The sequence below is a fragment of the Cydia fagiglandana genome, chromosome 25, assembly GCF_963556715.1.
Source record: "Cydia fagiglandana chromosome 25, ilCydFagi1.1, whole genome shotgun sequence".
Classification (NCBI taxonomy): domain Eukaryota; kingdom Metazoa; phylum Arthropoda; class Insecta; order Lepidoptera; family Tortricidae; genus Cydia; species Cydia fagiglandana.
Window position 1 is genome coordinate 3,074,471 of NC_085956.1, and position 15,090 is coordinate 3,089,560.

At 39.1% G+C, this 15,090-nt stretch overlaps 1 protein-coding gene across 1 annotated transcript; it reads left to right on the forward strand.

Moving 5' to 3' along the window:
* The first annotated feature begins 699 nt into the window (after positions 1-699).
* LOC134676797 (zinc finger protein 271-like) lies at positions 700-8,177 on the forward strand. The gene is made up of 4 exons (XM_063535179.1): positions 700-1,219; positions 1,710-2,042; positions 2,572-4,541; positions 8,172-8,177. The coding sequence occupies exons 1-4, from the start codon at positions 700-702 to the stop codon at positions 8,175-8,177; spliced, it is 2,829 nt and encodes a 942-aa protein (XP_063391249.1).
* Positions 8,178-15,090: the final 6,913 nt, after the last annotated feature.

Genomic DNA, 15,090 nt, shown 5'->3' on the forward strand with positions numbered 1-15,090 from the left:
CTGTCCTGGAGGGGAGATAGGACGCAAAAGGGGTAGAAGAAAACCCAGAGGCAGCTTTTTAGAACAAGTGAAAGAAACAGTAGGGGTTGTGTCCTATCAAAGAGTCAATGAGCTGGTGCAAGATAGGAAATGCTGGAAGATACTCCACCGACAAGAGAATAACTCTTAGCATAGCTCGGTCTCCCAGATATTTCATAATATATTTATTTCTTGTTTCATCAAGGTTGTTGTTGGAAATACTGTGAGCTGTAGACCTCGCGAGCGTAACTTAAAACGGAATAAATGTATGGCTCCGCTATTTTGAAATGATTCCAAAAACTGAATAAACAAATAAATTCTATTTAATCATGGGGCCGGTTTTTTATTTATAAATTTAGTTATTGTAGTTAGTTGTAGTTTTTAATTTTAATTTATAACTTTTTGCATATATTATTTACTTATTTCAGAAATTTATTTAATCATCCAACCTGCTCACAAAATTTCACAAAAGTCTGTTGAGAAATGCGACCTGTAGAGGAGAACTGTACATAAGAAACCATTTTTGCCCAAGCTGAAATGGAGACCTTAGCTAACATAATTAGTTTTACTTGTAACAAACTATGAAATAAAATCTTCAATTTCAATTTTAACCTTGTTTCCGAAATTTTACAAGTATACATATTTTTGGGCAGAAATGTAATACTTACTCGTCTAATTTAAATGCTTTTTAACTTGGCAGTGCACATTAAGGAGGAGACAGACTATATGCAGCATTCTGACTGTCAGATGGAGACACAGTGTGCGGAACAAATTAAAGAGGAGTCCTCATGCTCGGAGAGTGAGGAATGCAGCACGAGTAAGGCAGCTATGCCGGCTAGCCTGTGCACCGAACACAAACCCTTATGTTCCGACAGCACAGGCTATGGTGTAAGCGAGACAGAAAAGCTCGCTGATGAGCTAAAGGAGGAGGCACTGTGTTCAGACGGCATGGAGTGTGGCATGACTGGCATGAGCGAGTCAACCATGCTGGCTGTTGTGGATACTGACCATGATGTAAAGGATGAGTTTGTGCTCGGATCAGAGCATGTGAAGGAAGAGCCTTCATTGTCAGAGAGCGTAGAGTATGGAATGAGTGAGGCGGCCATGCTGGCAGACCTATACGCTGACCACGTCGTAAAGGATGAGTTAGTGCTGGGGCCGGAGCATCCACATCGGCCAGATGTTTCTCTGGTAGCCCTCGGTAAGTTATCCTGAGTTGTATGTATTTGTGAGATAGTCAATACTAAAATTTTTCAAGAACCGCTAAAAAGGTAATATTTTTATAACAAATGTCAATACCAGTTATTTAATCGAATATGTCCTGTCGTAAGTCATAAGTCATACTAACTTAAGCCAAAAATATTGTGTGGTTAACCAAATTTTTTGGCTTAAACCAATTATGTAAATATATTAAAAAAATTTAAACATGAATATTTGTTCCTGAAAATCATCTGTTATGTAACTATATACGTATATGTATCTGTTTATCTATTTTTGTCTAGTACAGTCGGCATCAGACATATCGGAGCGCTCATCAAGACGCTGACAAATATCCGAACACGCCTCTATTGTCCGATATATCTGGTGGCGACTGTACACAGGCCTAACAGGGACTAGGTTGATTTGTGTTCTTACACGAATCAACCTAGTCTTCAGTCAGTCTTCTAACTTCATGGTTTTATTCTGAGCAGACTGGGCGCTAGCTGACGAGGATGGTTGCCTGCAGGAGTCTCAGGAGCATACCTCACAGCCGGCACTGAAGGACTGCTGCGTGAGGCTCGAGCGCCTCCACTACGGAGCCCCTGCCAAGCACACCATACAAGACACCACTCGCACTGACAGTGAACCGTATTCTGAAGATGAAATGTACACTAAAGTTGACTGTGAGAGTGTGACTGAACCGGTGTGTGATCTTTGTGGCAAGAAGTTTTCTCTAAAGTCTGATTTATTGAAGCATGTCATGACTCACATTCATACGTCTAGTGTGGAGCAAGAAGGCAGCCGGCCTGTTGTCGCTGACTATGGTGAGTTCTTGATAAAATTCAAAAATGGCTGCAGCAGGCCTCATATAGTGATACCTAGCGACCCGCCCCGGCTTCGGACGGGTTAACAAATTATACACAAACCTTCCTCTTGAATCACTCTATCTATTTAAAAAAACCGCATCAAATTCCGTTGCGTAGTTTTAAAGATCTGAGCATACATAGGGACAGACAGACAGCGGGAAGCGGCTTTGTTTTATATTTTGTAGTTACAGTAAATTTACTGCCATCTATCGACACATGATTAAAACTGAAATGAAAATGTATAAAAGTATCGAAAAGATTATATTGATAAATGATTTTTAATTTTTTTATAACGCCATATAACTGACCCATGTTCTTTCACTGATATGTTGTTAAATATCCATCGGCGTCACCAACGCCATCTACATCAGTAAAGGCCTAAGGTGTGGCGCCATCTATTCGAGCATAACTTTTTCTTGGTTTCCGAGGCACGTTTTTTCCTTAGACGTTACTTATACGGAGTTATGACTTTACAATGTGGTTTCAGTATTTGAAGAAAAGCCGTTAGAGGAGCGCGTCCTTAGTGGAGACTCTCCGCTCGCGCTCCGAGACTGCTGCGTGCGGCTCGAACACCTCCAACACCACGAGGCGCTCGCCGGCAACGACATAACACATACTGACACGGAATCTGATACTGAAAACATATATACTAGACACTGTATCATTAACAATCGTACAACAACAAGTGGCACAGACAATGATAATGAAAATATATATGCTAGAGACTGTAAGAGGATGTTTATATGCGATCTTTGTGGCAAAAAGTTCGCTTTGAAGGCGGGTTTAATGAAACATGTTGTAATCCATATACATGTACCTACTAACGCTGGATCGATTGAGCCAAATAATTCACAATACAAAGTAAGCATAAATATCTTGAATGAAAACTCAGATATAGATGAATATGTGTGTGACACTTGCAGAAAAACATTTCGCCGCAAATATGACTTGATTCGCCATATACAAAACACGCACACGCAAACAAGTTCTAAAATAATAAAACCAGAGCCAACGGTCTATGAATGTAATAAAGAAGGTAAGAAAACATATTCCTGCGCCACATGTGGAATACAATTTACACAAAAAATGTATTTGATTACACATAAACGAATTCACACAGACAAAAGGCCTTATTCGTGTAAAACATGTGAAAAACGTTTTAAAACTTCTGGTTGTTTGAAAATTCATGAACGTATTCATACTGGTGTAAAGCTATATTCGGGCGAACCGTGTAACAAGCAGTTTCAGGATGTGCGACTATTAAACAAACATAAAAAAGTTCATACAGGTGAAAAACCATACATGTGCGAAATATGTAAAAAACAGTTTTCGAGCATACAGTTTTTAAATATACACAAAGTTACCCACACGGGTATTACGTGTGAAATTTGTAAGGAACATTTTAGGCTATGGGAAAAATTTCGAATTCATAAGCGAACTCACACAGGCGGGACGATATATACGTGCGCGGTGTGTAATATGAAGTTTGCAAGTGTCTGGAAATTCAATGCGCACAATCGGACACATACAAACGAGACGCCATACGCATGTGGAATATGTGGAAAGCGGTATACACGAGCTTCTCATTTAACGAGACATAATCGGTATCACACTGGTGAAAAACCGTTCTCCTGCAAGATGTGTGATAAGAAATATTCGGAACAAGATTCTTTGAGCAAACACATACTAAGCCATACTAGAGTGAAGCCTTATTCTTGCTATGTCTGCAAAAAACGGTTCGCGGATAAGGGCTATTTGAACAAACACATACTAAGCCATACTGGAGCGGAGCCTTATGCTTGCAAAATCTGCAAAAAACGGTTCGCGAAAAAGGGCAATTTGAAAACACACGTAATAAGCCATACTGGAGCGAAGCCTTATTCTTGCGAAATCTGCAAAAAACGGTTCGCGCATAAGTGCAATTTGAACACACACATACGAAGCCATACTGGAGCGAAGCCTTATTCTTGCGAAATCTGCAAAAAACGGTTTGCGCAAAAGGGCAATTTGAAAACACACGTAATAAGCCATACTGGAGCGAAGCCTTATTCTTGCGAAATCTGCAAAAAACGGTTCGCGCATAAGTGCAATTTGAACACACACATACGAAGCCATACTGGAGCGAAGCCTTATTCTTGCGAAATCTGCAATAAACGGTTCGCGCGAAAGTTCAATTTGAATACACACATACGAAGCCATACTGGAGCGAAGCCTTATTCCTGCGATTTCTGCATAAAACGGTTCGCACACAAGGGCAGTTTGAGCAGACACATACTAAGCCATACTGGAGCGGAGCCTTATTCTTGCGAAATCTGCAAAAAACGGTTCGCGCAAAAGGGCTTCTTAAATATACACATACTAAGCCATACGGGAGCGAAGCCTTATTCTTGCGAAATCTGCAAAAAACGGTTCGCGCATAAGGGCAGTTTGAACACACACATACTAAGCCATACTGGAGCGAAGCCTTATTCTTGCGAAATCTGCAAAAACCGGTTCGCGCATAAGGGCAGTTTGAACACACACATACTAAGCCATACTGGAGCGAAGCCTTATTCTTGCGAAATCTGCAACAAACGGTTCGCGCGAAAGTTCAATTTGAATACACACATACGAAGCCATACTGGAGCGAAGCCTTATTCCTGCGAATTCTGCAAAAAACGGTTCGCACACAAGGGCAGTTTAAAAACACACATACTAAGTCATACTGGAGCGAAGCCTTATTCTTGCGAAATCTGCAACAAACAGTTCGCGCGAAAGGGCAGTTTCAACACACACATACTAAGCCATACTGGAGCGAAGCCTTATTCTTGCTTAAGATCAGATATTTTAAGAATTTAAAAAATCATAATATGCGATGTACGTTAAATGAAGTTTTAGCACTCGACACGTTTAGAGTACATTTAAAATAAATATTTTTTTTATTAATAAGGAGTATTACACTAGTGACTTAAGTATACCATAGAATAACTTATACATACTGTACCTTAAACTGTTTTTGACAAGTTTTCACAGACAATCATTAATCAAATATGACATTGATACATCAAGGCGGTTTGTTTACAAAGGGCCTACCGGGAAACGCGACATCGAACTTCAGCTACCTGCCTCTTTATCACTCGAATATGCAAGAGTGGTCTCTATCACTCTCTAACAACATTTCGACTCTCTTCGTTTGCGGTAGTCCGTTAGATTTTGACTTATTGTGGGAGCGACGCCACCTACAATTGCCTCCAGAAACTCGCGAACTAAATTGACACGAGTTTGACAAATAAAATGATACCAGGAATAGCAAAGAAAAAATAGTCAGGGGCATATGTCGATAAAATGATATCGATAAGTAAGATACCCACTACCCATGTCATAATTATAAAGGGGTCACAACCGATTTCGATTCGTATGAATGTGACGAGAAAAGTGGTTGATTCGATTGTAAGATTGTGACGTTACCGATCAAATCAGGAGGCGCGGATGCGAAACTGACAAATTTCAATGTTAGTATGCAGGTTTGGGGGCAAGTTGTTTATTTCAAGAGCTATAAATCTAAAATTGGTGATTTAATTTTATACATTGTGGCCTGTAGATGACATTGATCGTTAATTAAAGTTAGACCAAGAAAAATCTGCAGCGATTTTGATAGTCCACGCAGTGCAACTGTTACTTAATACGTCATACTCATAGAAGTTTGACGTTTAATACTACTACTTACACTGCGTACTTGCACTGCGCAGGCTATCAAAATCGCTGCAGACTTTTTTTGGTCTAACTGTATTTAAATCTTGCGTCTGTATTGACATCTTGCGTATCGCTTTGGAACAGGCCGCCAAGGATATAATACAAGACTTAAACAATTTAAATTAATATCTCTTAGTAGTAGGCGTATAATGCTGGACCTGATGTTCATGCATAAGCTTCTAAACGACAAGATTGATTGTATGCATATGGTTAGTCAGATAGGGCTAAAAGTGCCGTCTCGTTTGCCACGTTATCCTTGTGCCTTACTCTATGTGCGTCGTAGTCGAACTAACCTATTAGCTCACTCCCCTCTGCCTCGCCTGGCTCGCCTATACAACAAGCATGCTAACATTGTCCCCTCACTGGATGTGTTTCACGACAGTGAAGCCTCATTTAAAAACAAATTATTATCTGCTGGCAACCTCAGCTAGCTCGTCTAACTCACCTTAGTTACGTTGTGTGGAAAAATTATTGTTAATATTGAGTTGTTAATTAGTATTTTATAGTGACTTATTCTAATTATTGTAACTTATACTTAGTTAGTTTTTTCTTGAGTGTTAACTTAAATGTGTAAATTATACATTATAATACTTAATGCATGCTGTGATTGCCTGTAAGTGGGGGAGCAATAATAAATGTGCCCTCTTAGTATGTTACTTATATTTAGTATGTAAATTGTATCTTCTGTTGGTGATCCTAATAAATAAACAAATAAACAAATAAATTCTGACCTAATTGTCAACTTGAATGTCCACTATGTCCAGTTTAGGGCTGGTCTTCTTTACAATCGAAGCAATAGGGATCACCGAGACGATTTAATTTTTACGTCCACACCAAACAAATTAAACGAGAAATCTTATCTTACTTCCCCGTCTGGGTCGGCCTTTTTTTGTATTTTGAGCCAAAATCACTGTTTTTATGTTGTGACCTACAATTTGTTACTCTAGCTGTAAGTTTTCGTAACAAATAAAATAAAATATTTGATTTGTTAATCCAATATCCTTGTTATTACGCGGATACGAGGTTCCGCAGCAGCAGGGCGGTGGAGAAAGAATACTCACTGTTCGCACAATGCACATGAACTTTATTGTCTAGTAAATAATATATGTTAATACAATTATGGGAGCTAAAGCTTACGCGTCCGACCATCAACGCAGCCGAAACCAAAGAGCGGGAGCAAATAGAGTAGCGACATAGACTGAAGAACATAAAGAGTCATTCACACATGCGTACATTCATTGGTTGGTATTATAAGGGTGTACATACAAGATTCAATTTTCTAACACTTCCCCTCACACTTATAAGACCAAATGTCTCATGCTTAAACACAACATAAGTACACAGAACACTATACAAAACTAACATGTTGTCAATGTGTATTGGCACATCCCTGATAAAAGGCTTGAACTTAATATAATATCAATTATATTAGTTAACATTTACAATAATGCTTGCCCTAAGTAGAGACTAACTCTATCCATATACACATTCGTATAATAACATGCTTTCACGAGATACAAACATGGACTGAGTGAAGAAAGAATGCATGCTATTTTTACGATTGCACATGTACATTTGTAAACAATATAAACGATTATATAATGATTTTACACGCACATAATGCAAACATGCCTACTCATTTAACTTTATATTCATGCTTTGAATAAATTTGGAATGTTTATAAAGACTCAGCGGCTTGGTAAGTACATCGGCTATCATTACTTCTGTTGCTAAGTATTTTAAAGTTAACACATTATTATGTACCAAATCTTTTATATGGTGATACCGTACATCTATGTGTTTGGTACGCTTATGTGAATATTCTTTACAAAGTAAAAGCTTGTGCACACTCTGATTGTCATTGAACACAGTGATGTTAAGTTTCACATGTAAAATTTCGAACAAAATATTTTTGATGAAACATAGGTCTTTACATACATCATTAATTGAAATAAATTCACTTTCAGTAGAACTGAGTGCTACACAACGCTGTTTGCGTGATTCCCAATGTATACAATTCGAGCCTAACTTTATTACAAAACCAGTAAGTATAAGAGCGTCTATCTACATCATTAGCCCAGTCGGCATCAGCATATGCAGTTAAATCCAAATCTCTACTCTTTATGAAATATAAGGAATAGTTAATTGTTCCCGCTAAATACCTTAAAATATGTTTTGCTGCAAGCCAATGACTTTTATTAAACTTTGAATTATACTGACTTAAATGGCTACAAGCATATGCTATGTCTGGCCTGGTACAAACAGCTAAGTACATCAAGGAACCAATAAGTTCTCTGTAATTATAAGTTTCATCACATAAATTTTCTCCTTCTGATTCAAATTTACATCCTACAGACATAGGTGTAGAGACAGGTTTACAATTTTCCATATTAAACCGCTTGAGTACTTTATTTATTTATTCATTCGTATGGCAAACAAAATAATACAATCGTTCACAATATGATATATACGAGTATAATATATTATAGCAGTACGCCCAATTGCTGGATCCATTGGGTGACATTGTTGTCTAGGGTGAACAAGTCCCCGGGGTTGCCCTGGTATTTGGTGAGTGGGCATTCGCGGATAATGTGGTCCATGCTCTGCACCGCAGCTCCGCATTCGCATGCTGGCGACTCTCTCCAGCCACATCTGTGCAGAAACTCACAGTACTTTCATAATATAGTCGCTTTGATCTAACTTTAATACATATCCCTCCCTTACAACATTGATGCCCAGACAACTTTTTAAATTTCCTAAATTCTTACAATGAAATTCACTCTGTAGTAAATTAAAAAGATTATTTTTACAGGATTCGTTATTCGAGAAAATGTAAAAGTCGTCTACATAAAGCGCTACTATTACTAAACTATTTTTATCTTTACTTATATAGGTACAAGGTTCATGTTTACTTTGAACAAACCCATTTTCACACAGTAATTTATTTACTTTGTTATTCCAAATTCTACTAGCTTGTTTAAGACCATAGATCCCTTTTTGCAACAAACAAACTTTATTTTTATGGTTATTATTAAAACCTGGTGGAAGCTCCATATAAATGGTTTCCTCAAGGTCTCCATTGAGAGAAGCTGTGGTCACATCAACGTGATCTATGCTTAAATCATACTCACAAGCTAAAGCAAACAATATTCTCATTGTACTATGTCTAACAACTGGTGAAAATGTGTCTTTATAGTCCACACCAGGGACTTGTGTATAACCCATGGCAACAAGACGCGCTTTAAATTTATCAAAGTTACCCGATGCATCTGTTTTGATTTTATATACCCATTTAGACTTTATTACGTTCGTATTATGTGGCCTATCAACTAATCTCCAAACTTTATTAGCTATGAGAGAGTCAAACTCACATTTCATTGCGGCAGACATTCTGCACTAAGGGGAGCAGTGACAGCATCCTTATACGATAAGGGTATGTCTAGGCTGTGGACAGACGCAGCATCGTGCGCTACCATGGAGTAGTCTGACGTGTAATCAGCATACCTTTTGGGTTTTTGTGACCTTGTAGTACGTACGGGACGCGAGGAATGTACAGCCGGCGCATCAGCTGGGGGCAGGGCTTCCTCTGAATGTGACGGTCGCGGCGACAGCACTACAGACTCGCTCGACGAGTCACCTGAGCCCGAAGTAGAGCAGCCTGGCTCCTCATTCTCGCTTCCGGTACAGAATTCCTCCGAATCTGAAAAAACCATGGAAGAATCATTAGGTTTTTGAGTACACATTTGTTTTTCACTTCCTGGGTTGCAGATTGGAATTTGCTCACTTTAAATAGACATTGAATCCACATCAGTTTCACTAGAGACTAGATTTTCATTACATTGACTAGGGATTTCAATTACATTATTCTTATTTTGATTCTCATTATTTTTATTAGGAATTCCAATATTATTATGACTAGATTTATCATTATCATTAGAAATAAATTCAAATTCATAAAATATATTCTCATTGTCAGATTGGTTAAAACTTAATTTATCTAAATTGTTGTAAAATTTATCTTCTAAAAACACAACATTTCGAGACAAGATCACTTTCTTAGGGTTCAACGGATCCAAAAGCCTATAGCCTTTTGTTGTTTCACTGTAACCAACAAAAATATAAGGTTTGCTTCTAGGATCAAGTTTGCGACGATTTTCTTTAGGTATTAAGGAATAGGCAATGCAGCCAAAGACGTGTAGATGCCTGAGGTCTGGTGTAGAACCTGTCCAGAGCTCTTCAGGGGTACGTCCCGACTAGAGATGGGTCGCGGGTATTTACCCAATTTACCCACCCAGGTAAATACCCGGTAAATACCCATCTACCCGGTATTTACCCGTATCTACCCAAATGGACGGGTAGATTCATTTCTTGGTGCACATGTAGATTTGTGTTAAAGTGGAGATATAAACCGAGTTAATGGTTGTAATTATTGTGTGTCATGTAAAATAAAATGGTTTAGTGAAACTTGCAGTTGAAACTAAGGAATTTTTAGCACAATTTTGATAAATATAAGAAAAGGCCGTCATAAGCAGTGATCGGGGATTTCTATGCCACACCGCGGGATATCAAGTCGAAATGGTAATATGGATACGCCGCTTGGCCCGCGAAAGGAATAAAACTGTTCTAAAAGTAAACGCTATTTCGGTGTTGGTAATTCGTTTATAAAATAAAGGACTGTAAAAAAACAGTGTTGGTTATGATTTAAAGAAAAAATATTATTCAAAAAAATTATTAATTATACAAACATGTTTTTATAAGTACATATAATAATTTAAGCAAAACATTAAAAAAAAACCGTACATATGTACGTACGTATTTCTATTTTAACAGTTACGTCGGGATGTTGTTTGTCATTAAGACACGTTGTATTTTTGCACTTAATAATATAATGAGTGCAAAAAGCAGCTGCAGTGCGGTTTGTATTTACAATGTCATTCTACGGTGCTAATAATTAGTAGATAAGCGTTTGAAGAAGTGATTCAGTCGGCTTAGATAATGCATGATTAATTGATTAACAGTAACATGCCAAAACACTCTCCTATATCGCACATGAATATCTATATCCCGGAATCCCGCGGCATATCCATACTAGCATAATGATTGAGGTCATTCACCCCAAGTGGCATAGAAATCCCCGATCACTGGTCATAAGAGTATTTTTTTTTAGATTTGAGTAAATGATCCTACTTATACGTTGATAATACACATTCGAACTTCGGTCGGTGGGGGGTGTGATTGGGGGGAGGGGGGTGAAAGTGTTTTTTTTCTTATTTCTTGGAATCTGTCATTAATATCGAAAAGTGATGTATGTACAAACTAAAGTAGACAAAATTTCCCATAAAAAAGGTTATATACATTATTGTCCTAAAACTAACTATATTTGACTTATGAGCTTCCCAAGTTGTGATACTGCACAATTTTTTTTATTATCATTCATAAGTATTCTTTTTTTTTCATATTTTTAATGTATATTAAAAGCATTTCAAAACATTTCCGGAAGCCAGGAAATGATTTTACACTATTTTCATAATTAGGCTGATATGTTAAAATCGAACTTCACCGCATAGCAACCTTGTCGTAATTAGTTTGAACATACATTTTATGTAACATTATAAAAAAATACTTAAATTAATCTTATTTATAATCACATACCATTAAACACATCAAATTTAGAAGAAAAACGAAAATACCCGCGTATTTACCCGCGGGTAGGTAAATATCGGGTATATACCGGGTAAATACCCGCTCTCGGGTATTTACCCGGGTAGTTACCCATCTCTAGTCCCGACAATGCACTTGTTGGACTCCTATTCTTTAAGTATGCAGCAGTCATAACTGCTTCACCCCAAAAACACTTGCTGAGACCAGCTTCATATAGCATACATCTAGCCTTGTCAAGAAGAGTCCTATTAAGTCTCTCAGCAACACCACACTGCTGATGGCAGTAAGAAACACTCTTCTGATGAACAATACCTTCTCTTCTAAGAAAATCAGCAAAACTTTTGTTACAATATTCAGACCCAAAATCTGTCCGAAGAGTTTCCAAATTGGCAATCCTAATTGTTTTTCTACTAAATTCTTGTAAGTAATAAAATGTTTAATTACCTCGGATTTATGACGCATGAGGAAGATGTGTGACTTCCTGGTGTAGTCATCAGTCATGGTAACCATGAACCTCGCACCTCCAATGCTGTCTTCTTGAAACGGACCTGCTACATCGCTATGCACTAGTTGCAAAGGTACGTGTGCACGTGTAGCCTCGCCCACGGGATACGGCAAGGCAACTTGCTTCCCAAGCAGACAGGTCTCACACTTCGCACCAGAAGTTTCCTGAAATTGTATACCAGTTGCAGGATCATCCCTTAGAGTACACATGCTTTTAAAGCTGAGGTGACCTAAACGGGAATGCAGAAGTTGAACTGGCAGAGAAGAAACAGCTACATTAGCACTCTGTGTATCTTGCCTATTATGCAAAAACATGGAAGAGTGCACTTCTTGCGAAGTTCCTTTTCCTTGACTACACCCATCCCATTCATATAAACCATTCCTATTAAATTCTGAGGTAATAGGGTTGCCATGAATTTTACAACTATTGTATATATTACATTTCTCTTTGGTAAAAACTACAGTATAGCCTACATCACACAGTTTACTAACAGATAATAAATTAGCGGTCAAGTTTGGAACATATAATACCTTATTAAGTTTATCGATGACGCCTCCCACTGGCAGTTCCCCGACGCCTTCAGCCGATATAGAGTCATCGTTGGCCAAAGTCACTTTACTTCCTTCGCCCGGCAGCTCCTTGTAGTCCTTCAGGATTGTCTTGTCGTTGCAAAGATGATTGGAGCATCCAGAGTCCAGGTAAAAGGATGACTTCTTCACAAAAAAGGCTTTTGATGACTCGGTAGCCAGAAGCGACCGATTCTTCACCTTGTCCTTCCTATATTTGAAGCACTTGCTTTTTATATGGCCTGATTTTCCGCAGTAGTGACAAGTAACCTGTTTTTGTTGTCTGGGTACTGTGTTTCTTGCCTTGGAGAACAGGGCGGCTTCATCTACACAGGAAGATCCTTCCATTTTCCTCGATTCTTCTTGAAGAAGGCGAGATCTCACCATATCAGCGGTGAGGTTGGTGTCGGCGATATTTGCAGTCTCGAGGTTGCTTACCAGCGCGTCGTATTCGTCTGGCAGTCCGCTAAGGAGAAGTTCCACCACTTCTTTATCTTCTATGTTTTTGTCAATATCCGCCAATTGATGAACCAGCGACATCACCGCTTCCAGGTAACGGGACATGCAGTTATATTGCTTGTACTCTATACGATGCAGCTGCCGCAATAGCAGCACGCGCCTGTACAAACCTTTGTTTTCAAAAACAGTTTTTAGGTTATCCCACGCTTCTTTAGCGGTCGTCGCCTTTCTGATGTGTTGTAGGCACGCGGTCGAAACGCTGAGGCCGATGCGAGCCAATGCTCGTTTGACGTGCGAAGGGTCAACGTCCGTCCCTTCCACAGTCTCCCACAAACCGTCCAGGGTCAGCAGCATCCTGATCTGGTACTTCCATGTCTGGTAGTTTTCCGAGCCACGTAGCTTTTCGATCGAATGGTTGGAGTAGCTGAGAGGTTGGTTTTGATTCACCTCGGCCATGATGAATGCGCTTACCGGCGATCATAGGATGATGAGTTGATGACCCACGTGTGGATGGCGTGATGGCGAACAGTGAATATATATCAATCGTGACTGGGCCCAGAACCTATTACGCGGATACGAGGTTGCGCAGCAGCAGGGCGGTGGAGAAAGAATACTCACTGTTCGCACAATGCACATGAACTTTATTATCTAGTAAATAATATATGTTAATACAATTATGGGAGCTAAAGCTTGTAGGTGCAGGAGTGGCCTTATCTAGGGTAGACATCGTGGGTATTTGGGCAATGAACGTGATTAAAACACTATGTAATCAACTAGCATTTTAATTTTCAGGTTAACAATCAATAAATCACCATATATCCACTAAACTCACACTCGTTATTAATTCAGGCAAGAACTTAACTAAATTAGGACAATTAGGAATTACATACAATGCAACTATTAGCGATTCGTCGAGGACGTGGTGCGCGTGCGACCGTTAGGTTTTTCTTATTATTCAATTTGATTAGCTTTATGTCATAACGGTCGCCTCGCTACCATCGATACGACGCTTCGCTAGAGCGAACCCACAGCAGACGAGCAAGTTCGCTCTTGATCGGATAGATGGCGCCACTGTTGTGCGCCGTTACATCACTACAATCCATACGACAATCAGCTAGTGAATTCACCAATCCAAGTCCAATCTTATTAGGGTAGATGGCGCTACTGCTAAGCGCCGTCACGGCCAAACTGACTGTCGACCGTCCTCGGGCGCTATTTTGTGAGTGGTCCTGCAACAAACCAACAACTGACCCATCTATCCGCTCGTCCAACCTGACAAGCTTAAGTAATCAAACATAGTAATTAACTTATATTCAATAGGTATCCTCAATCCTTATTTTTATAGTTAGGTATTCTCTTGTTGATTTGGACCGGACGAGTGTGTCCCTTCGATCAGCGATAACTTAATGAAAAGTAGGGCCTGAACCGGACGACACTGTCCCTTCGACCAATCAACACACACGCAACATAATGCGAATAGAGAAGTGCATCCCTTCAACCAAAGACCCTTTGGCCCGGACGACACTCTCTAGCAACCATCACATCTAAAAGTCTGGACCGGACGAGTGCATCGCTAACCAGACTCTGGCGTCGAAAGCACTGTCCTTTCGACCAACTTTCATCACCATTATAACCATTTATACAACAAATTACATTCAAGTATTATATAATAGCTAAAACTACGGAGTATCTTGTTCAGCATGAACTTCAACTTCGCACTGTACTTCCATCGTCTCAGGATCGGAACATACACTATCGGTATCGGAACCTGCAGTAACTGTTTCAGATCGACTTACAGATATGGTGTCTGAACATGCAGTTAAAGTTTCACAACTATTTCTAGAAATTCTATCTTCGTTACTGTCTAATTCTAAACTATCTTCTATATTTATTGGCGCCGTCACGGTCTCCTCTTCATTTAATAAATTAGTTGAAATCTCAAGTAAACCTTCGTGACCTGGAGGTACCGCGCGCAAATTTTCATGAGCATATTTAAATATACGATGGGGATTATTTAAACTTTTTAGCTCATATCTGTCATTATCAAGAACGGCGGTTATAAGATACGGACCTTTGAATTTTC

Excerpts from the sequence above, each read along its gene's own strand:
- LOC134676797 (XM_063535179.1), top strand. The coding sequence starts at position 700 with ATGCTTTTTAACTTGGCAGTGCACATTAAGGAGGAGACAGACTATATG. Across the intron at positions 1,220-1,709 it reads TGTTTCTCTGGTAGCCCTCG|ACTGGGCGCTAGCTGACGAG; the intron begins GTAAGTTATCCT and ends TATTCTGAGCAG. Across the intron at positions 2,043-2,571 it reads GCCTGTTGTCGCTGACTATG|TATTTGAAGAAAAGCCGTTA; the intron begins GTGAGTTCTTGA and ends ATGTGGTTTCAG.